Source organism: Micromys minutus (genome assembly GCF_963924665.1).
Source record: "Micromys minutus genome assembly, chromosome: 10".
NCBI classification, from domain to species: domain Eukaryota; kingdom Metazoa; phylum Chordata; class Mammalia; order Rodentia; family Muridae; genus Micromys; species Micromys minutus.
The window spans coordinates 13,764,794-13,787,824 of NC_137979.1; the positions used below are offsets into that span (position 1 = coordinate 13,764,794).

General features: G+C 45.5%; 1 protein-coding gene across 2 annotated transcripts in view; it reads right to left on the minus strand.

Annotated features, from left to right (window-relative positions):
• The window catches only part of EPN2 (epsin 2), a 58,675-nt gene that overhangs the window by 9,087 nt on the left and 26,557 nt on the right, over positions 1-23,031 (minus strand). Inside the window, exons 2-6 of one of the 2 annotated variants that reach the window (XM_080923080.1) lie at positions 19,134-19,894; positions 8,266-8,378; positions 7,569-7,604; positions 6,558-6,668; positions 5,515-5,689 (exon numbers count right to left, since the gene is read on the minus strand). In XM_080923080.1, the coding sequence (XP_080779206.1) occupies positions 5,515-5,689; positions 6,558-6,668; positions 7,569-7,604; positions 8,266-8,378; positions 19,134-19,728 (1,030 nt within the window). In that variant the 5' untranslated portion in view covers positions 19,729-19,894. The remainder of the gene's footprint in view (positions 1-5,514; positions 5,690-6,557; positions 6,669-7,568; positions 7,605-8,265; positions 8,379-19,133; positions 19,895-23,031) is intronic. The other variant, XM_080923081.1, reaches the window with a different exon arrangement.

Genomic DNA, 23,031 nt, shown 5'->3' on the forward strand with positions numbered 1-23,031 from the left:
ATGTCAAAGGGCTTACTTGGGTCCTACTCAGATATTGCAGTCACTATCCCCATACCCCTGTAACTTCTGGTCTGACTACGCCACTGGGTAGTATAGTGCAGGATGGGGTAGGAACAAATGCAACTTTCACTTATCCCCAGGCTTGCTGCAGACACAATCAAAAGCCTGACCTAGCTAGATGATATGCATTGTGAAAAAACACTCCCAAATGTCACTTTTCCTCTTCTCATGTCCTGCCAACTCCTATTTGGCCTGTCTCTAATGCTACTGCTCAGAATCACTAGGTTTCGAAAACCTTCAGACTGTCTCCCTGAGAAGTACCGCTAACCTTTCACCACAGCCTTCTAATTTCCCTATGGGCCTGAAACTATGCTTCTAGATCCTCTACTATCTGTGGAATGCTTTGTCAAGACTGTGACGGCCTCAGTTGGATTCATGATACAGGTATGGTACCTCATCAGGCATGGCTCTGTCCCAACTGGAGAAGGTATTATGGTAGAAATTCTTTGCCAGGGAGAAGGCTGGGCAGGAAGCCAGAAGAGCCGTGGCATAATGACACAGAGATCCCAGGACCAATGCCATATGGGAGTCCTAGGGATACAGCATGTCTTCCTGTTCTACCCCTGCTCACTGGTGCCTTACAGGCTCACATAACAAACACCCCACTATAAGGCCCACTGCTCTCTCAGCTAGATGCATTTGAGGGACACAGGCTGGGGCAACCCCACTGTCTTGTAGTCCCTGACAACACCGAGTATCAGTGCCTCTCAGAAGACTGCTGCTATCTTGTCCACATAAGAGACACATCACACCATATCCAGCCCCTACTACCCCTTTTAAAATGGAAGAAACCTTAATGTTCCATGGAAGAGTTTCCCCCTCACCCACTTCCGTAGTATAAGGGGGTCAGATATTGCCTTGACATCCAGGAAGAATCCTTGGGGTTAAAGTAAATCCCAACTCCCAAAATTCATACAGGATCTGCAGAGTAAGCTTCCCTATTCCCTAGGCCATGGACTTCTAGGGAGCCACTGGGTTTGTAAGAGAACATTGCGCCTCAGACTATATAGCACAGTTCCCACCCTGCAGGGCACCCATACAATGGCCTCAATTATAAGTGAATACTCTCTCTCCACAGGTGGAGCTGGAGCTCCTTCCTACTCTACACCTTCCTACTCTACACCGGGTTGGCATCAGGACTAGAGGGAAAAAAGAAACCTAGAGCTACAGGTACAGACATGAAGAGCCACTCTCATAGCTACACTGAGAATCCACACAGGAAGTACCCCCAAGGGCTTAGACTCAGTGGGGTACTAGGGACAAAGGGTGTGGGGCCACTACTGCCCTTAGAAAGCCCCTAGAGACTTTAGTAAAATATCCCCTAAGCACAGGGATTCTAAGGAAGACCTAAAATAGATATTTAGTGGTCTCTTGTGAGATAAAGAGAGCCAGAATGCATATAAATCTGACCTCCTAATGTACTCAAGAGCCCTGCCCAAGCCCCTCTCAAGGAAGAGCCACCTAGCAGAAACACTTAATAACCCAGGCCTCTTGCCCTTACTCTATCCTATATAGTTAGTTGCCTTACTCTACCCTATTTGTTTAGTTTGTTTAGCATTCCTCCAGCCAAGCCCTGGGATGGTCCCTGCCTCTAAAAAGAAAACAAGTCATTGTATCAATCTGAAGACAATAGGAAGCCAAGAGTCAGAACACAGGGCAAGAGGGGATTCTGAGAATAAGATGACCACACCTCCATAAACAAACACCCAAGCATGTCTTTAATAAGAAGAGTGGAGCTGGAGAGAAAACTCAGTGGTTACAAGTGCTTGATTGCTCTTCCAGAGGACATAATTTGGTTCCCAGAACCCACATCAGGTGGCTCACAACCTGTACTTCCAGCTCCAGAGAATCCAGTGCCTTCTTCTGACTTCCACAGGTACCCCTATACTTGTGGCACACACAAACAAATAAAAATGACAAATCTTTATAGGATGAGAGGGCAGGCTGCCTACCCCTCACAGTCCAAGTCCTGGAGCTCATCCCAGCTATCCACCACCAGTCTGAACACCTGTAACACCCCTCCTAAGGCAGCAGCATGCAGAACCAGTGGGGACAGCGTAGTCAAAACTCAGAGCTCTGAACATAGAATGAAATACACGCTCAGCTCAAACCCTTGTCAATCTCAAATGACATGGATCATCAGTGATAAACAGTTGAACCCAAATGAACTGTCAAGTTTGCATTCTGCAAGTAACACTGGGATCCAAGGTGTGTGTGATGGGGACTCTAAAAGTGGATGGGCTGAATGAATTTAGTGCCAAATGAACAGAACACCATTAACACAAGTTGGTAGTCCTGTAGCCAGCACAGTTTGTAAAGAAAGTGCCACCCCTTACCCCTAACTCCACAGGAAAGTAGCAAACATAGGGTTGCCCCAGCTGCCCTCAGGAGATAAAAGGGCAATGAGGCCATTACAAGGCTCTTCTATACCTTCAGAGCCTGGCATTAGTAGGTCCTGCAGAGCCACACACTCAATAAATAAAGGCTTATTTAAAGCTCAAATGAGTAGAAAGGAGAATGGAACCAAGTTCAGAGAAACAGCAGCTTCCGCCTCCTCTGTAGACCCATTCACATGGAGCCCAGCGGATAAATGAATATTCATGTGCACAGCCGGCAGTCACAGTCCATACTGGGGTCACCAAGAAGCCAGAACACACCTGCTACCGCCAGGCGGAACTTAGGCTCAGTCCTGGCCTTGGCTCTGGTAGGTGGGTAGATAGTAAGGGGGACAAGCTAGCCAAGGCCTTCTGAATTACCAGGCTGTGAGGCCTCTTCGGACCAGGTGGCAGCTTTGTGTATCTAGAACAGAGGAGGAAGTGCCCCGCTGACCTGGCAGACTCCAACTTCCCTCCTCTGGGCTCTTAGCATTTCCTCTCAAGGCCTCTTGGCTCAGCAGTCCCCAGTGATGCTTGGAAAGAACCGGTAATAACGAGACACACTACAAATGGTGGCTTTCAGAAAAGCATTCCTTTCATGCAGAGAGCAGCTCTGTGCTGTGGGAAGAGGCTTTAATAATTATGAGTATCCTGGGACTGAGGAGTGGCTCTTATACTTGGGTTTCAGCAGAGGCTAAGCATAAACAGTAAGCCCATATCACATGCCTGCTCCAGAGCCAGCTCAAAACTGCAGAAAGCAAAGCACCTGCCTGGGTCAGGTAGCTGGGGCAAGGCCCTGAGAACACAGTGACTTTGGAATTATTCTTCAATAGTACCTCAGTGATAGTACACATAGCTGCTGAAGAGCTAGTGGCCCAGCCACACAGTGCCAACTAATACCATGTGAATAGATACCATGGTTTCCAATAATACCTGGGCACAGCACAGCACGGAAATGTATGTGTGTCTGAGTGTAACTATACACAATGTGACCTCAATTAGGTTACACAATGTAAGGAGGAAAGGAAGTGGACAGACAGTTCAGATTTTACCAACAATATCTCCATGCTGGAAGGATACACTTGAACTTAGCAGAGTATACAACTTTCCAGCAATCCACTATGTACCACCACAATCTCAGATGGGGGGTGGGGGGAGACATTTCTGGGCTTTGGTGATCTGTGTATTCCTCCAGTCACCAGTAAAAATGTCAAATGTGTAAGAGCTGAGAGTGGGCAAGTTCACAGAGAAAAGCCACAGGGATTAGCCTCAGAGAGCTATCCATGAGTAGCACCACTGGTTCAGAATAGTTTAAATCCTCACCACCATGTAAAAATAGATATTGATCATGTGGGTTTTAGTTCAATCTTCTCTTTTGAAAATTAGATTCACAGTGGCCAGAAACTAAACAAATGCAAATGTCCAACAGGAGGAGAGTGTGTGCATAAGGTACCACCACAACCCTCGAGGGATACTTCTGTCCAGGAAAGGACTAAACACCTGCAGACAAACGTCTAACAAATGAAGACCACAATAAGCTGACTTTGTTAATAACAGCAAACAAAGTCTTTAAGAACCTAGGCATAATAGCAGGTTGGTGGCTAGGAACTGAGTATGGGTTCTTTCTGGAGTAATGTAAATAAATCCCATTCTACCTAGTAGCAGTAGTTATATAGCTCTGTGAATGTGTGGGTCTTTTGTTTTGCTTTGCTAAATATTCCATCTTACAATGGTCAGAACAGTAAATTTCATCTCCATTTGAAGAGCAAGCAAAGGACGTACCCCAACAGAGCTCATGGTACCTGTCCCCACAGCAGGCTATCACCTACTCAGGCTTCCTGGCACAGCCTCTGTATGTGACCCTGATCCAACCCACTAGGAATTCTCTATAGCTGGACCTGAATAATGGTCATTTAACAAAAAGACTGTGTTACAGAACTGGGAGAAGAGAGCGTCAAAGCCAGTACTGGAAAGTCTATCCCTGGAGCACCACAATACTTCCACATCTGCCTGTACCCTGCTCTTCCAGAGTACAACCTCCATAGGTTTCCTGGTCTCCAAGGAATAAGAACTCAAGTAACACTACTTGGCCCCAGGAAGTCGGTAAGCCCCACATATCACTGTAGCTAAAAATATGCCAAGGAGCATCTGAGGCCGACATATCTTTTAGACCAAATAGAAGAAATACAAGCACTTGCAAGATAGAGGCCAGTCCCTGATTACTTGACACCCACTCCTTTCCCCTCACCTTTCTACCTGCTACCCAAATTGCAATGCATGGGTTCCTGTGTCTAGATTTGCATATGGGTTCCCCATCCCCCCATGGCTCCCACACCTTCTGACACACTATTCTATAGACACTGTTTCTAGGTGCCCACCCACCTCTAAGATGCTCAACTCGCTGCTCTGATCTGACAGGCCCTTGCCAAAGTTTGGATGACACAGTACTGCTACCAGCTGTCCCCATCCTGCCCAGGACAGGAACCATTCATTATCTGTATGTCCCAGATTCTTCACATGGCAGGACAGAGCCTAGCATTTGGTACACTTTAACAAACATCAAAAGAACTAGGTGGAGTAAAAAGGCCCAGTTTAGGAAAAGAAGAATACAGGTACACACATCACAGGAATGTCCAACAGGGTTCAGAGAACCAGGCCAGAAGCATAAAGCCTGTAAAACCAAGCTCCCTACCAGCAATTAAGAAATTTCATGTTTCAGGACTATCACCCACAATAAATTAATTCTGCCAAGTTCATGTTTCAAATCAGACTAGCAATTCTCTCACAGTTACCAATAAGCAAAACTCATTAAACTTATATAACTAGAATAGCAGCAAATATGTCCTCTTTTCATAAGTAGTGGTGGTAAGCACATCTCACGTCCAGCTCAGTTTAGGTTTTTCTCTGTGTATGTATTATGACAGCTTGAGCTGGGTGCAGTTCAGAGAACAAGTCCACAGCAGTGACAGGTTGTTTCTGATATATGGATTCGTCAGGAAGAAATGAGCCTGCTGAGAGAAGAAAGTACCTATCTCCCCATCAAACAGACAAGCCTAGGAAAAAATTGCAATCTATTTACCAAATGATGGCCAGGGGTCAGAAATGTTTGCAGGTGCCACTGTTCCACCCCAGGGATTGGTCTGGTTGGCAGAGGCGCCTGTACTCCAGGGCTCAGTTTTCTGTGTAACAGGACCTGAGCTGGGGAGGGCATCCATTAAATCCAACAAGGTAGTCTGCTGTGAGTGGGAGCCTGGCTGTTAAGACAAACAGAAGGAATGGTTTCATTTGGCTACATGCATAGCAATATCCACACACTAAGCATAAATACTAGTTCTCACCACAGAATAGGCTTTCTGGGCTAAGTCCTGAATAACTTGGAAATTGAGCTGCTCCAACCCCAAAGTCTCTATCTACTATGTCTCTGCTTCCCAGAGGAGCCAAGGATCCAATATACCATGGTACTTAAAGTTTGCCATATGCCCACAAGTTATAAGTTCTCAGGGCTCCCAAACTCTCTCAGGATAATTCTGGCATCGGCCCAGACTGTGGTCACTCATCAGCATCTCTCTTCACCTGTCTTTAGTTTCCTGGCTACCAGCACCCAGCCTAAAGGAAGGAGAGGGGGCTGGCTGGCTCTCTGTGTCTCTGTGTCTGTCTCTGTCTCTCCTTCTGGCTTCCCACCCTTCCTATTCCCATGACTGAAACATCTGTCATCAGGGCCCTGTCATCAGGTGATGCCAGTAGTACCCCTGGCCTGATAAGTTTGTCACAAGTAGAGCCACATCCTAGTCACCTCTATGTCACAGCCTAGCAAAGTCGGGGGGATACAAAATGGATTGAGGGGATGAAGACCAGTAGTTAATGGCTTGTGGAGACCAAAAAGTGTCCAAGTACCACTCTGAGGTTGACACTGCTGATGTCATTCTCCTTTTACAGGTGGCATCAAGTGTCTTCTCCCGGTCACTTTGTGTATGTGTCTTTTTTTTTTTTTTAAACTGTTCTCACTGGTATTCTCTACAACATAGGTTCAATGTGGAATTTAGCATCCAACCATGTGTCCTACTCTCACTGGAGGTCACAGGATACCTGAAACAACCACCTAGAACAACTTCAAACATTTACCTTGCAACAAGCTTTCACCTCTTTCTTCTTTGGAACTTTTACTGTGTCTCTCCGGCTTTCTTCCAGAGCCATCTGCAATCTGAGGTCATCACCCCGCCTGAGGCGTTCTTCCTGGAGTGGGACAATGGAATTTGAGGCTGAGGGTAATGTTGACAGCCACACAGCAGGGCACAAGGCCACAGTGGCCAGCAACAGGAAAGGCCCTGCATCATGTGGCATTTCAAGGGAGAATATAGTTCAGCTGAAAACAATGGCTTTCCATTCCCAGAGGGCTCACAGAGGTTCCTCCTTCAGAGGCTGTCTGAGGTCATACCAGCAGCACTTAGGCACCACCAAAATGGGGAAACAAAATATTTAATCTCAGGGCTGAAGATGGCTCAGCAATTAAGAGCACTTGCTTTTAAAGAAGACCCAGATCAGTACATAGCACCCACATAGTGGCTCACAACTATCTGTAAATGCGGTTCCAGGGGATGCAACAGGCATGCATGTGGTACACATACACGCATGCAGGCAAATCATTCATCCACATAGAATGAAAATGGTGTTTCCTTATAGAACACAAATCTGACAACCAGGAAAGAATTAGAAAATCTGAAAAATACATATCATTCCAATCCCCAAAACAACTGTGGACACTCCCTAAACAACTGTGCAGTTGTATGGTTTCTAGTAGAAACAGTTCATCTTATATAAGGGTAAGTCACTTGCAAAAGACAGTCCTGGCCTAACTTCTACATGATCAAAACATACTCTTGGGTTTTAGCTAAAAAGGCTGAAGCCATCCACCCATCCCAGAAACTTGCAGTAAGACCTCCTCAGCACCTTGATCCCGTGGAGCCATTAGCTTCCACATGGGCAGATTTAATGGCTGCAGGTTCTCTACAGGGGGCAGAGGCCAGGATCAAAGCTGCCCATTGTTGCTGTTACAGACATACCAACTATGCCGGCCAAACCTCTCTGTGTTCTCATTTAACACCCAACATTCTTCTCTCCATACGAGGGGTGTACCTTGCTGCCTCTGGCTGTCTGCACGCTTTCTGATGACTGAAAGCAAAGGGACACTGTCTAAAGGTGTTTGAATCGCCCCTTTTGCTCCTCTATTTTAAAGTAACGCATGCTTATTTAAAAAATAAGGCATAGAGGGGAACAAAACCACACACAGGCTCAATATTAGAGCACTTCCTTACAGAGGGGTCTGGGTTCCATCTTACACCAAATACTTCTTTTTAAACAATGTATGCTGCTTCTACCATGCCCGCATGCACGCTCTTTCCTAAAACTTCCCTTCCAGCCTTCTAGTCTTCTCCCACACATCTGCCACTGGGTATATTGCCCTGGCAGGGACCAGGCCACCCCACCTACCCACCACCCTCAACCCAGGCCTGTCCTGCTCACTGCCCTGTATGCTGGTACCTCAAGGAGGCTGGAGGCACACAACTCCCTTAGGAGTCCCTAGACAGTAAGTCTGCAGAGAAACTTCACTCAGGGTCAGCTGCTTCTCTGGACACTGACCTCCCTGAAACCCTTTCCTAGTAATACCCCTGCCTGGGATAGGGGCTCAGAATGCACTGTAGCCACAAGGCATGAACTCATCAAGTGCCTTAAAGACAGGGCTGTGTGTGTGTCATCCTTTCTGGGAACCATAACCCTCCCTCAGAAACACCAAGGTAAAGACTCGCATGGGCTCTACCCCACAAGCACTGACCTGTTCCGCAACCTCTCTGCTCATGGCAAGTGCTAGTTGCAGCTGCAGCTCCTCTTCTCCACTTGTCTGTGGCCGGGCCTGCTCCAACTCAGAGGACACTCGTGGAGAAGTAGCTGTGAAATTGGGGGGAGGGGGGTGGATAAGAGGCAAGTCATCACATGCAAAGACAGAGCTGTCTTTCTTATTATTCCTATCACAGGAGAGCACAGTTTTCTTCTCAAACCCACATGGCCCAGCAAAAGGATAAGATAAAGCTACAGGTATTTCAGAATTAAAATTAAGGAATAGTCAAACAGGGCTGTACACCTAAAGGAGACACATGTTGGCTCAAAGTCAGGCCTCAGAAGGATCAGATCTCAGTCTTCACAGCAGATCTCTGCTCCAGAGAAATAGACCATGAAACAGAAACCTAAGACAAGAGTTCTTGAAGGGCCTTTGGTCATAAGAAGGAGCTCAAGAGACCAAAGGCTCCAATCAAAACACTTAAGGTTTAGAATGCATGCTTAGGAAAAGGAAGCCCACAGTTCTGTGTAAAACCAAGTACTTGTGTTAACACTGCACACAGGTGTGTTTTGCTCAAGTATCTAGCTAGTTAACACTAACAAGAGGCTCCTGTGAATATTATTTCTATTGGAGGTATAAAATGCAGAGTCCTAGCTGAGGTACCAAATCCCAAACCAGGAATCCACATTTACAATAACCCAGGGACTTACAGGTTAGAAGTTGAGAAATGCAACAGGATCTGATGCTCAGAGTATGAGAGAGCATGAGTCCGAGTGTGTACCCACCTCTGCACACTCCCAGCTTCAATAAACTGCAGATGAAAGCCTACCCATGGAAGGAGCCACTATGTCTAATAGTTCCTGGCTCAGGTCTTCTTCTGTGTAGCTCAGCACACCCTCTTCCCCCTAATTGCCAACTGCAGAGCTTTAGCCTCTTGCACTGGGACCCACAGAGTAGCCAGACCTCACCCCAGACCAGTAAACCTTATACAGTGAATGGCTGCATTCATGGACGGATGGGTAGACAAAAACAAGGACAACTTCATAGCTTGGCTAATTGTTTTAAATGTTCTAATCTGTATTAATACTTCCTTCTTTCATACATTCTAGCAAAGATAACTACCCAGACTGCTTACCACAACACTTTCTCCATCTCTAATCTAAACTTGGTTCCTACGAGATGCCTCCTTGGCAGAAGGCAAGAGGTCAGGAATAACTGCTGTTTCTAGATAGCCAGCCAGGCCCAGGCTACAGAGATGATAAAATTTAACTTGGAATTGGTGGTGGTGGTGTAAGCAACCAATTGCCTCACATTGCCTGTCCTAAGCAGGCAAAACAAAAGCTGCAGTAAAAACTCCATCCTAAATAAAACCAAGCCTAATCCCATCCTAAAGCATTACCCCAATTACACTTTTCACAGGACCCTTTAGAAATACAAGTAGATAATAATGAAACTGTTTCAAATCTACTTTGCCGATTAGACTAATATACTTTTAAAAAAAATATATATGCTTTCTGGTTGATTCTGTTCCCAATCTCACTGATACCAGAATACTTAGCTCTCTATTTCTCATACTTAAGGAAAGAACTTATCAACCAGACTGGAGGGGACAAAGGCAGTGAGAGATAGACCAGGAGGCAGACCTGGGAAATTCCCGCTCACTTAAGAGTGTGGCTTCTTTGTACAAATCCATACCAATGAAAAATGGGAAATGAATGGTTAACAAATCCCCTACTGAGTTCAGATATAGCACTGTTTACAATAAATAGGAATCCTTGCTTGAAAAAGTGCTCAGAAAATGAATCTTATCCTGCAGAGAAAGCTGTTCACTGGGCATCGAATCACAGGAAATCCACCAGGTCAGGTAAAAACAGGGCTCTGAGCAGACTTCCTGCTTCAAAAGTCTCTCCGTTCTCAGGGCAGCTAGATATACCTGTATGGCCAAATGGGGTTCAAATGCCAGTGGAACACACTACTGTTACAATCACCAAGGTGGCAAAATGATGCAGAAGTCAGTCAATGTGGACCTTCAAGACAAGGGGTACTAAAGGACATTCCCTACACACTGTGGGTTCATAAATGGATACACAGCTGCACAGGTGGCAGAATTCACAGCCACCACCCAAACAATCAGCTGAGTATGCATAGCAGGCCTGGCTTACTTAGAGACACTCTGGCCTCAGTGATGGCATCTCAACTCCACAAAGAGACTTTTGTGCCCAGGCACATGACAGGGAACACAGATGTTCCTGTGAGCCAGGCCTGAATGGATTCTCTGACTAACTAACCTGGCCCTACTCTGAGTATCTGAAGGCTCACATTTACAGATACACAAGGAAAATCAAGCATTTCCCTCAAAGTCTGTCCCTGAAGATGAAAACACAGGCTCAGTGAATAAGTGTGCTTGCTGAGCAAACATGAGTCCAAAATCCTCAGCACAAATTTAAAAAGATGGGTGTAGCTGTGCCCTCAGGTAATAACCGCAATAGTAGAGGTAGAGAGGGAAAGGAAAAAGGAGTCACTGGGATTTGCTGGCTGCCAGCATAGCTCCATGTACAATGAGACACCTGTCTCAAAGCATAAAATAGAGTGATGGAGCAAGACACTCGAGTCCTTTTCTGGCCTGTAAATACCAACAGTTGGTCCCACAGGAAGCCATAGAGAACAGGGTTCCCCAACTTCGCAGCATTCAGCCTACTCCTGATGAAGCCAGGTGTGGTGACACATACCTGTTACCCGAGCCCTAGGAAGACAGAGGCAAGAGGATCTGGAATCCAAGGCCTTCAATGGCTACATCTTAAGTTAGAGGCCAGTCTGGGTTACCAAAAGACCTGTCTCAATAAAGACAAAAGTGAGCACATGAAGTTCTGCCCAGTGATGACACATGCACTTGGGGGCAGGATGGCAGTAGGGACAGGGCAGAAGGATAGCCTTGACTGCTTTTGAGTTGCAAGTCAGTATGGCCTACCCTGTTTAACATCAAAAACTGAACAGCTGAGCAATCTAACCAAGATATATGCCCATGAACAGTTTGTCTATAACTTTCTATTATCTGTATAATACACAATGTTGGAACCAAACTCAGGCCTGTTGTGCAGATGGGTCAGACTGGCTACCCTTAGGGGAAGTGGACCCTGAGCTTCAGTTCTCTTGTTGACAGACCTGCTTGCTGTCAGTTATCAGAGTTTTACTGCCTGGAGGTTCCCAAATCCCCTCAGGTCCCAAACTGGGACCCTGCCACTGAAAATTGCTGAATTACCTGGTGAATAAGATAAACCTCTTTTTCTGTTTTGTTGTACTTTGTTCGTTTGTTTTTAAGACAGGCCTTTTTATACAGTCTTGGCTGTCCTGGAAGTCATTATGTAGGCTGGCCTAGAACTCATAGATCTACCTCCACCTGTCTCTAAAGCTGGGATTAAATGTGTGCACAACACCAACTTAAAATAGGAATCTTAGAGCAGATAAAGTCAGTCCTGTATCAGTGAAGGGAAAGGTGTGTATATTTTTCTTCCATTTCATTTCTCCCTGGTGGATACATAAAGCAATGGTTAAGGAACCAAACCATTTCTCACAGCCAAAGGTATCATGAACAATGCAGGGCAGTCTCACAGCAGGAGTGTCAGCTCACATACAACTACTGCAGGCCATGGAGTCAATCTTCCAAGGCATTGGTGGTTCTGGATCCAACACTAAGGATATTAAGGCACCACTATCAAGTGTGTAGCTGTTAAAATATTTATAGACTTGTGTGAGAACCTGGAGAACTGCTTCTGTTAGAACAGCATGACATGGAAGCTGTTATGAAGTTGCATACACAGAAATCTGAAGAGACTGAAATGTCCAGGAAAAAAATTCAGGAGGAGTACACCAACAACACCAACAGCTACCAATAGCAGGGCTGCAGGACACCCCCTCCACTTTCATTCTTTCTCACTCATATAATGAAAATTGAGCAGACTGACTTACCTGGGCCAACATCACAGACACTAGTGACTGAATGCAGGAGAGGTGAGCCCATGGAAGAAGCTGGCCTGAACAATAAAAGGAGACTGACTACCTGCTGCCTTCAACTATCCAAAGGGCCTTGCTACAGGCCATAGGAAAGAGAGAGGGGAGGAAGAATGCTGAAGAACACTACAGCTAAGTGAAGCCTGACACAAAATTTAACCCAGAGCTGTATTTTGCAGTATCCCGGCACCTCACACACAACTGTGAAAGGGTTTTTGATTTGAGGTGTGGTCATGTGTAGCCCAGGCTTTGGGACTTTTGGAACCATCTAAAAGTTCCTGGACAGGGACTCAATATGGTAAACTGCTTACCTGGCATAGAGGAAGCCCTCAGCTTGATCCCTGCACCATATCAACTGGACATGGGTGGCACACGCCTGTAACCCCAGCACTTGAGGCAGGATAACAGAAGTTCAAGGTCATCCTTGGCTATGTAGTGAGTTTGAGGCCAGCCTGAGCTACATAATACCGTCTTTATAAAAGGGTAAGGGGTGGGAGCTAAAAAAATTATAACACTGCAGAATTAAAAACATTGGCTGCTCTCTCAGGACCAGGGTTGATCCCCAGTACCCATATGATGGCGCACAACTATGTGTAACTCTAGTTTAAGGGGATCTGATACTTCTGACTTCCGATGACATCAGGCACAAACAGGGTTCACATACATACATAGATATACATACATATGCAAAAACATTTAAAACACACATGTACACACACTTTTAAAAAAACATTCTTATGCAGACATCTCTAATGAAATTCATTAAGTATGTCACACCCAACCCCCAAAATAGGAAGTAGTAAATAGAGTTGGGAATAGAGGACTTGGTAGGAAGGAATAAGAGAAACTGAGACTTCAAAAGTGGGTGTGACAGCTCAGGCTAGCAAATGCTTATAAGCTTGGCCATGTGTGCCTGACATAGCTTTCTATTAGGCAGACCATGTTCTAGGGACCAAAAGCCCAGCCCTGCTTGAGACTCAGGAGAAAACACTACTGAGACCCTTCTCCACCTGCCCAGAGACCAAGATACCTGCATTATAGAAAAAGAAGAGCACTGTGCACTTCTAGTTGAAGCCCACAGGTACAGGAGAGCACTGGGATTTAAATATGACATGGTGCCCTGGTCTGTTTATAAATAATCCCTGAAGAATGAGAAACTATTTTGGGAGTTCTTTCAAGAACTTTGAAAGATGGATAAAATATATATAACTTATTACTGAAACAAAAAGAAAAAAATATTTTAAAAATTAAAGTTTCTGCACAGGCAGTTTAGAAGATGGTGGCATAAACAAGTGAGAGAAGACAAACCAAAAGCAGCATGAATCACGCTGTTTCCTACCTCACCCTTTGTGAATTTGTTTTGTTTTGTTTTGAGACAAGATCTCATATAGCACAGCTGACCTCTAGCTCACTATGTGGCCAAGGGTTCCCTCTTAACCCTTGACCTTCCTGCTCCTTACATCCCAATTAAAACCAAAACCAACTATGTCTACATAGATTCATGAAGTGGTGACGTCACTCACCTGCTTGCTCTCTCGATGCCCCCCACACCCCTCCTTGCTGTGGACCATGGAATCTGTCTGCATGCCTGCTGGGCCACCAGAGAGTTGAGACAGTCAGTCAGCAAGACTGCAGGGTTGGCAGAGCTGCATGGTGACAGCTACAGGACGTGGTTCCCCAGTGTGGTCCAGTGTCTGGGGCACCTGCCCCCTAGCCCTTCCCTCATACCTGCAGAGTCACAGTAAACACCTGGTTCTCTTGTACTTCCTTGGATCCTGAACTCTTGTTCAAAGCCAAAGAGAAACTATCCAATTTTGGGGTCAGTAGCTGAGATGTTCAAAGTCAAATTTAGACCCACCTCTAGCAACTGTGTATGTCTCACTCTCATGTTCCTTTTGTCCCACTTCTAGTACTTAGTTAATCCTGTGGCACTGCATGTGTTTTGTAAGCCCACACAAATCCTCTGTGAAGCGAGCCTTGCAAAGACATGAAATGGCCATAATCTCCAGTAATCTCCTGGTAAACCTGTCAGGGTACAGGAGAGCAGTAACAGTCTTTGCACAGATTGCTGAAGCTCAAGGATCCCCAACATTTTCCTTGGGACGTCCCTAGAATCGCAGCACAGAATGCTGAAGGTCTCATCTAGAGAAGAGGCTACCAGGTCATTCTGAGAAGATGAGGTGACAGCACCCACCATGGACAAACCGCCACTGCCATGATTCCTACACTACGAAGTATTCTGAGGCACTAGAGCACACCCGGAGGTAGCAATCTCTTCTGCTTTCCCCTCCTCCCTCCCTAACTTACTTTTTAAGAACAGTTAACTCTGGAAGTTATCAGGATATAAGAGCAGCTCTGGCTCCAGAGGCAGATTCAGGAGAACAGCAAAGTAGCCCATGACATTGGTGGGCTGGGCACAGTAGCAGGCAGGATAGACAAGAGGGAGGAAGGAGCTGACACTGTCAAACCAGCTTACAGCAGTCTTCTTCCCCAGGCCTTGTTTGCTAGCCCCACAGCAAACTAGCACCCAGTGGCACTGCCTTAAATAGAACCCGATGGTGCTCACATCTGTACTCCAAGCTAGCTAACTGTCATCTCTATGATCTGAAACAAACTCCAACCTGAGACTCCCCTGAGCTACATGGCTTTTGTTGACACAGCTGTCTCAAGCACAACTGCATACTTCAACAAGCGGCCAGGAGACAGGCAGAGCCCCAGTCTTTGTGAATAAGAGCATCAGGGGAGGCTAACAGTGCACAGCTGAAAACACTAGTCTAGAACAACTATCTGCCATTCTGCACTTTGACAAGCAGCCCCAAACTGCTGTTCCCACAACCCTCTCTCTTCCCTGCCTCTTGGAGGCTGAGTTTGGAAGCCTCAAAGCCGCTCTCATCTCCTCTCCACATCGGCATGATCCAGGCCTCCAATAAGCCTTCTTGGGTCTTCTCTACAACAAATCCAAGGAGCAGCTGCCTCCATCTGTCGAGCTACCAGTTGCATCATCCTGCAGCCACTGAGGCCTCTGCTCCTGCTCCAGCTCTGCCTACCTCCTGCCAGAGAAACTCTCCCAGCCCTTCTCAAGTGCTTCTGAGCTTTCATTACCCACCCATCTACCCTGATCCCTTCCTCCCTGTGTAAAAGGTAAAAGCCTTTTTGCTTGCAAATTCTAGTCCACTGAGCCAAGTATGTGACTTTTGAAAGAGTCAGCACAGTGTCAGCATTTAGAAATTCCTATCAAGAACTAGGAAAGCCCTGACCTACAATCCCTCCAACTCCATCCACTTCTACCAGGCCCTCTCAAGGATGCCAAAAGTGATAATTCTGCAAGACATCAGTACTTAAGGGACTCTAAAACCATTACAAGAATGAAGGGTGGGTAGAAATGGAGACGCTGAGGACAAGGAAACCAAACAGAAGCCAGCAATGGATACAAGTCATGGATGAGATAAAGAACAGAACCTTAGAGATTTCCAAGGTTATTTCTACAGATGTGAAGGCAGTGAGGAGAAAAGAAAAAAAAAAATGTTGGCTTGTGAAAGAAAGCTATCCTTAAATCACCATCATGTCATCTTTGATCTGGACAAGTCAAAGTCCCAAGACGTCTTCTCCTGTGGTTACTGTGATGCGAAGTCTTCCCCTGCCCTTGCAGGGTCTGGAGACCTAGGTGTCTCAAACAACTCACCTGGGTCACAGCCTAGGACAGAGGAACAGGAGAAGAACTCCATGAAGCTCTAGGAGAGCCTGAGAACAGATCCTAAGTAAGTGGTAGCAAAAAAATGGGTATGCGACGTCCATGTCACTGGGAACCTCTTCCAAACAAGTTCCAACCCTGATATCAATTCCTGTGCAAAGCTGGTCCTCCTTACCTTTCCAAACAGTAGAAGAAAAATCCCATGCAAACTCTTAGAAGACAGGACACAAAGGAAAATATCCCAGAACTAAATATAGGAATCACACAAATACTCAAGTTAAGCAAGCTGTAATATTAATGAGGCACGAATGAGTGAGGAACTGTCTCCAAGGCTCAATAGAGGTTGGCTACCTTATCAGGGAAATTACACAAAGGCTTGCTGTTGGTGCCCCTTGGGCAAAAGTAAAAGAGAGCTTTCTTCTCAAATGGAAACCCATTTATGACCAAATGGAGATTAGACAGAGTATTTTCTTGTGAGCAACAGTGAAAATCTGTTTCCAGTTTAACCTGCAACAGTGTAGCTCTGACCAGGATGCATTATTAATTAGGCAAAAAGAGAAGCCCCATTTTTTAGTTACCCATTGAATACAGCCTCTTCAAACACAGTGACCTAGAATTGACAGTACAGCTAACTCTCTGTTCATTGTGACAATGGGGATCTCAGCATTGATAACAGGCCATTGGAAAGCAAAAATAATCCCATTGGAAGCCCCACAGTTTTTGACACCTACATTGGGAATGATGGCTTCCAGTGGCCATCACTGAGGGTCTGCTACTAGCTTTCAGAAACTGAAAGCACACATTTCCATCTCAAAAAGCCAATCACTTGGTCCACTACCACTCTGTGGCCTGACAGGCAGCAAAACACCCTCTAGTCTGTAGAACAAGGAATACAGGGAAGACAGGATCATCACCCATGCCTACCCCCTATGTAGTTCCCCCTTAAGCAGGTGGAACATGACTGTGGGCAGGAGAGCACAGGGCTGTAAGATCCCAGAAAGAGAGGCAGAAAGGATTCCAAGCACTGGAAGCTAGCTAGACAGGAGGTCCAGCAGGAGGCAGGGAGAGAGTTGGCTGTACTGGCATGACAAGCCCCACCCTCAGCAAGCTGTATGGCATTTCTAGGAAGAAAAGTAAACCGCTGTCCCACCTCGGGCTGCGCGGTCACAAGTGAGGCAGGGCTGGGCCCAGTCGCCATTTGGGTGGGAGGCTAGGCCCAGGTGCGGCAGGCAGGGGTGGCGCTGGCTCAGTGGCTGCAGCTCCTCACTCTGACCCAGCATGGCCCCTGTGCGGTGCTGGGGGCACAGCGAGGCCTCTGGCGCTGTTGAGCAGGGACACACACACATACACAAAAAAAGACACACCATTAGAGGATGCGTAGCAGTGTGTTGGGGACATAGGCCAAGACCACCCACGGTTCTGCCTCATCCCTGAAGTCAGCCCTCTGTGCCTGGAAGTCATGAAGAGCCTGTTGCTACACTCTGACCCTGAATTTCAGTTCAAGATCAAAGTCTAGGAAATAAGAACATTCAGAGCTAAAGCATCAGAACCTTAGAAGCCAGGCAGGGTCAATAGCTACAGATCTCAGGCATGGTGTAAGAAGGGTCTGACAAAACAACCAGACTTCCACACTCCCATCTCACCCCTGTACCATGATGTTCTACCCTGTTTAACTATGGTGGTTCCAGTCCCTTTGTATCCTCCACAGGAGGGTTCTTGAGGAAAATAAAACAATTCTCCTAATAGGCCAATCTTATTTTTAATTAATAAAGTAATTAGTTTGTTTTATTTTGGTGGGCAACTTAATCCTTAATGCAGGGAGCTGGTTACCTTCAGGAATAAATTATCTCACAAGTCACCATCATCACATAATGAAAGCAATTCAAATTCAAAAAAGAAAATTATGATAGCCAGAAATACAACAAGAAAATGTTAACTTGCTCCAACCCTAATAATAACTTAGAATTCCTAGAAGCAGGAAGCCTCTTTGATATGCAAATCTCTTACACAATACATTCCTCAAAATTCTAATGGTGGTATAAAGAAAGTCAGACCGAAGCCTATTATACAAAAGTGGGAAATGCTGGTATGTAGCAAATTAAGAAGGAAAAGTGTTCTGCCACACTGATCATGCAGATAGCACACACCCATAACCCAGCACCCTATAGGTTACACAAGGAAGATAATAAGTTTGCAGCCAACCTGGCTACACAGGGAGATCCACTTTCAGAAAAACAAAAAGTTTTCTGTTACGCTGACATAATGTGCTGTTCCAAAGGATTCGGGTTTGGAAACCTGTTTCTGTTGCCATAAAATAAAGCTTATGCATCCAAGGGAAACCAAAGCCACCCTTCTTTCCAAGTTCACAGTCCTTAGTAGCTGCCCAGCCCTAAGTAATAGAGGATGAACAGTGTGCTTGGATAACTTCTTGCCAGTGCCCGGGAGAGCAGCAGGATCAGAAATCCACTTCTACAAGGCCCAAACACCACTCACTTCCTCTCCCTGAAACCTCTTCTGAATATAGAACAAAGACCCAAAGTGATCCAACACACAATAAGAACATAGATCAACCCTGCACAGCAGACCCAACCACACAACCAAATCAAATCCTGGAGACTTTTGCACATGTGAGGAGGAAGTCTTGCTGGTACTAACCTACAGTGTTCCTTTCTAAGTGAAACAATGACATCCAACCCTGTCTCTCTGGTTAATGACCTATAATAGTAAGCAATGGGCCTTTACAGAGACCTGTAATTAAGTCGGTAGAAAGACAATGACTGAATGCAAGATTCAGAAATAAATGATCAAGTGCAAGGGTCGTTTCCTCCTGGCTACCAGTTATTTGAGTCCCTGTATGTTTGGACAGCGGGACAACCCCTTTGCTGACACACATTCTTAGACACCCCTTCCCAAAAGAAAAAATCTGGCGAGACTGGCCTTGGGACCCACTTTCCCAAGAACTTAAGCATGGGCATAGCCTTGACTAAATCCTCAGAAGACCCACAGAAAAGCCAGGGGACCAAAAGTCCTTTTGTAACTAACTCAATCCAGATCAAGGAAGCTGTCACCTGAGTCGACAGAAGCTGAGAACTGAGGTTCTCAGATGCTCAGCCCCAGCATCTGCCACTCAGTGCTCGAGTGAAGGTGAGGTACTTTGTTTACTCACAGCCGTGGTACGATGCTGGTGAGCCCCCAGCCTTGCCATACTCCTGCTCTGAGTAACTGGTGGAAAGGTTGGGCTGGCTGGAGCCACGGCCGAAGGTGATCTGGTTGCTGCCTACCCCAGTGGCCACCTGAGCCATGCGCTCTTTGGTTTTAAGAGCCTGAACCCTCTCAACCTTCAGCCGCTCCTCATCCTTGAGGAGAGCAACAAGTTGCTTTGACTTCTCTCGTACATTAATACCCTGGTCTTTGCCATCACGATCAATGTATTGGAAGTCCTTCAGAGTCTGTATGGCAAAGATGTTCTCACGGCACTGCTGGGCCACCCGCTCAGAACCTGTCTTGATAAGGTAGTCCAGCAGTGTCAACGCCTTGTATACATGCCGCCAGTTCTTGCCGTGGTCATTAAGACGCTTCCAAACCATGCTCATGATCTCCGAGAAGGCTACCACATTATAGGTCAGGTCAGCAATCTCAGTCATCAGAGAGCTGGATGGGCCCCACGGGTCATTGGAGGTGGCTTCCCGGACTTTGATTTCAGCCTCTGAGTAATTGTTCACAATGTTTTTCATCTGTCGTCTGATAGATGAAGTTGTCATTTTTATCTTCTTTGTTACAGTGTGAAGCCCTTCAAGAGAAACGTTCCTGTCCCCTAAGCCTGAACCTTAGGATGTTTCCGTGTCAGAAATGCAGATGGAACAAAAAGGTCCTCCACAGTCATTTCCTCCTCCAAAGCCTCAGGTCCCAGAAGCTGGCAGCCATGCCCTAGAGAGAAAAAGAACACATTGCTTTGATTAGAAGCACTGGTGAAGATGGAAGAGCCCAACACAAGCTGTGTACAAGAACATATCACAATACCATGGATACAAAAACATCCATCCTGCTTTCAAAACTAAGATCAGGTCAGAAATACCACATGCTAAATAAACCTTAAACTCAAGTTTAAACCTTAAGTGAACACTGTTATCATTGTTCGATCCCCTAAAGCTTTCGCCAGAGTGGCTAGCTTGCAGGCTGTATTCTCAATGACAACCAAAAGCCGAATGTAGGAAAACTAGGGTACTGGGGAAGATGTCCAGATATATGTATTTTAACCTCTGCTGGATACTGAACTCCGGGCCACATGCATATCAACCATGTACCTCAGCACTGAGATGTACTCCTGTCCAGTCCTGAGAGTTTTACTTGTGGGAAGTCTCATTTCAAGAATACCTTAAACCTAAAGTGCCTGTCCATGACTTTAAAATTGGGCTGGGCTCACAAAAAAATTCTCCTTAAGTGCCATTTCTCTGTGACTCTTCCTGAACATGAATTAGTGAAGTGCTTACTGCTCTTCTAGAGAAAAGCTAACAACCTACACTACCACTTCCCATTCCCCATCTACCCCAGCTCTCAGGAGCTTCTAGCGTGTGACCAGGAGCAAGCCTAACACCTCATCTCACAGAAGAATGGCAGAGACCCAGAGCTAAATAATCACAGGCTCCAAGTGCACCCATCTCCTTTCTTTCTTCAGATGAACAACAGGTAGAGCAAGATCCACATCTCGTATCTCCAGCATGTATGGTGATCACCATCTGTCCCGTGACTGACTACCCAGCATCCAGTACTGTGCCCAACATGAAATAAGCACTTGAAAAAATTATTCTCATTTTCTTACCCCACCCCTTTAAAATTTTATGTGAGTACACTGTTGCATCTTCAGGTACACCAGAAGAGGGCGTCAGATCCCATTACAACAGATGGCTGTGAGCCACCAGGAGGTTGCTGAGAATTGAAGTTAGGATCTCTTAAGGAGGTGTTCTTATCTCTCCAGCCCTAGAAGATTCTCAAGACAACTGAAGACTAAAGAGACAGCAAGGGCTCTAGTCAGCCTTGCTATAGCTGCTCACTCCCTAAATTCCTTGTTAACAGTAGAGGTAGTTCCTTCCCATTAGAGATGTAAAACATGAGGTGTGAAGTCTTAAAGTTGGCTAGCTACTATAACAGGCTAAGACCCTTCCCTAAAGATAGATCCTCAGGCAGCCCAGAACCTGGCACCTAAAGTGAACCTTCCTCTCTGAATTGCAATGGTGTTTCTGTCAGAGAATCACTAGACTTCCCTAGTTTCTTCAAGACTCAGTCAAGCAAACAATGGGAGCATCAAAATAAAAAGGAGACACAAGGAATACAATGGTCATTTATCACCTACAGCCACATAGGTAAGAAGGAGACAATTCATGAAGCTTCAGATGCCTTCTCTGCTCACTAAGATATGCTGAGGAGCCTGTCTATGCCTGAGGCCAGAGCACTGACTTCATCTGATGGTGGGCATGTTCTGCCTTTCTACCCATCTGTTTAGCTCTCATGAATCCCCAAAACCTGTCAGAAAACAGAGATAAAACCTTTTTCAGAGTGACTGTACATCTGGTTTAATTAGGTTATTCACTCATAATTTACTGCACACAGTAATAGGGTGGGCCTCATGAAAGAAAAAGGAAAAAAGTGCTCATTTTCAGTGAGCACTTCAGCTTAACCACAGATGTGTCAAAATTGTTAAGTCATTTCAGAACCACCTAATGCCCAGAACTTTGGGATACGTCACTTGATTTGAGATCTAGCAAGTATGCCTGGCCTATACTAAGAGGTCTCAAGTTCAATTCCCAGAACCTACATGACAATCCAGAGAACCAGGCATATATGTAGACAAAGCACTAATACAAATAAAATAAAAATAAATCTTTAAAGCCAGGCAGCACTCAGGAGGCAAGAAACAAGCAGATCTCTGAATTAGAAGCCAGCCTGGTCTATACAGTAACTTCCTCCAGGACAGCCCCTGTCTCAAAAAAGCATTAAAAAATAATAATGAAATAATCTTTAAATGAATTAACAGTTCCTGAAAATGTCCACTATTATAACCACAACAAATGGATGAAACACCAACAGCAAAACTGAGTTAGCAGCTGGTCTGGAGAACCAGTGTGAGCAGTACAGTAGCAGAGGCTATTTGACCCATGAGGTCCTAGATTCTAACTCTCACTCAATAGAAGAATTAAGGGGATGGAGAAATGGCTTCATGTCTAAAAGCATTGGCTGCTCTTCCAAAGGACCCAGGTTCAGTTCCCAGCACCCACATGGCAGTTCACAACTGTCTGTAACTCCAGTTCCAGGGGATCTGACAGCCTCACACCTATGCATTTAAAACAAAATAAATTATTTTTAAAATAAACAGGGAGGAGGGACAGACATGGCTGTCTGCACTGCAGCTACTAAGAAAGCTAAGGAAGAAGATTGAGTGTCTGGGGCCAGCTTAGGCTACACAGTAAGATTGAAACTATTGGGGAGGGAAAACAAAAAGGAAAAAGAATGTTCATTACATGGGAGTTCTGAAGGCTTCAAAACAATCTTGAGTAATGGAAGGGTAGGTATATCCCCTTTTCTACAAAAGAGGTTCTCTTGTATAGCCCAAGTTGGCCCCCAAATTATGTGTGCTAGCCACTTGACTGCTGAATCCTTTCTAGCCTGGAACTGAAATATGCAAGCTTTACATGTGAAATAATTATCTCCCACTGTATTACAAAGAATATCTCAGTCTTTTTTTCAGAAGTGGACATGAAGGACAGGGAGAGAAGTGGGACCAATGAGAGCATTGGAAACCAGAATGGATGACCTGGAGACCACTGAATAGGTATTTACCTAATAAGAAACCAAGAATGTTAATAAACTTCTGGAATCCATCACAAGGCCAGGACCAGAGGCTACTGAAGTCAGAAGTTAGACATAGGAGAAAGTAAAGAGGCTAATTTTGGTTTGGTTTTGGTGTGGGAAGGAGTATAGTGGGGTTGGGTTGGGTTTGCTTTTAAATACTCGTCAACTTCTAGGAAATTTACCAAAAACACTTTTGTTTTAGTGAAATGTGTTAGAGA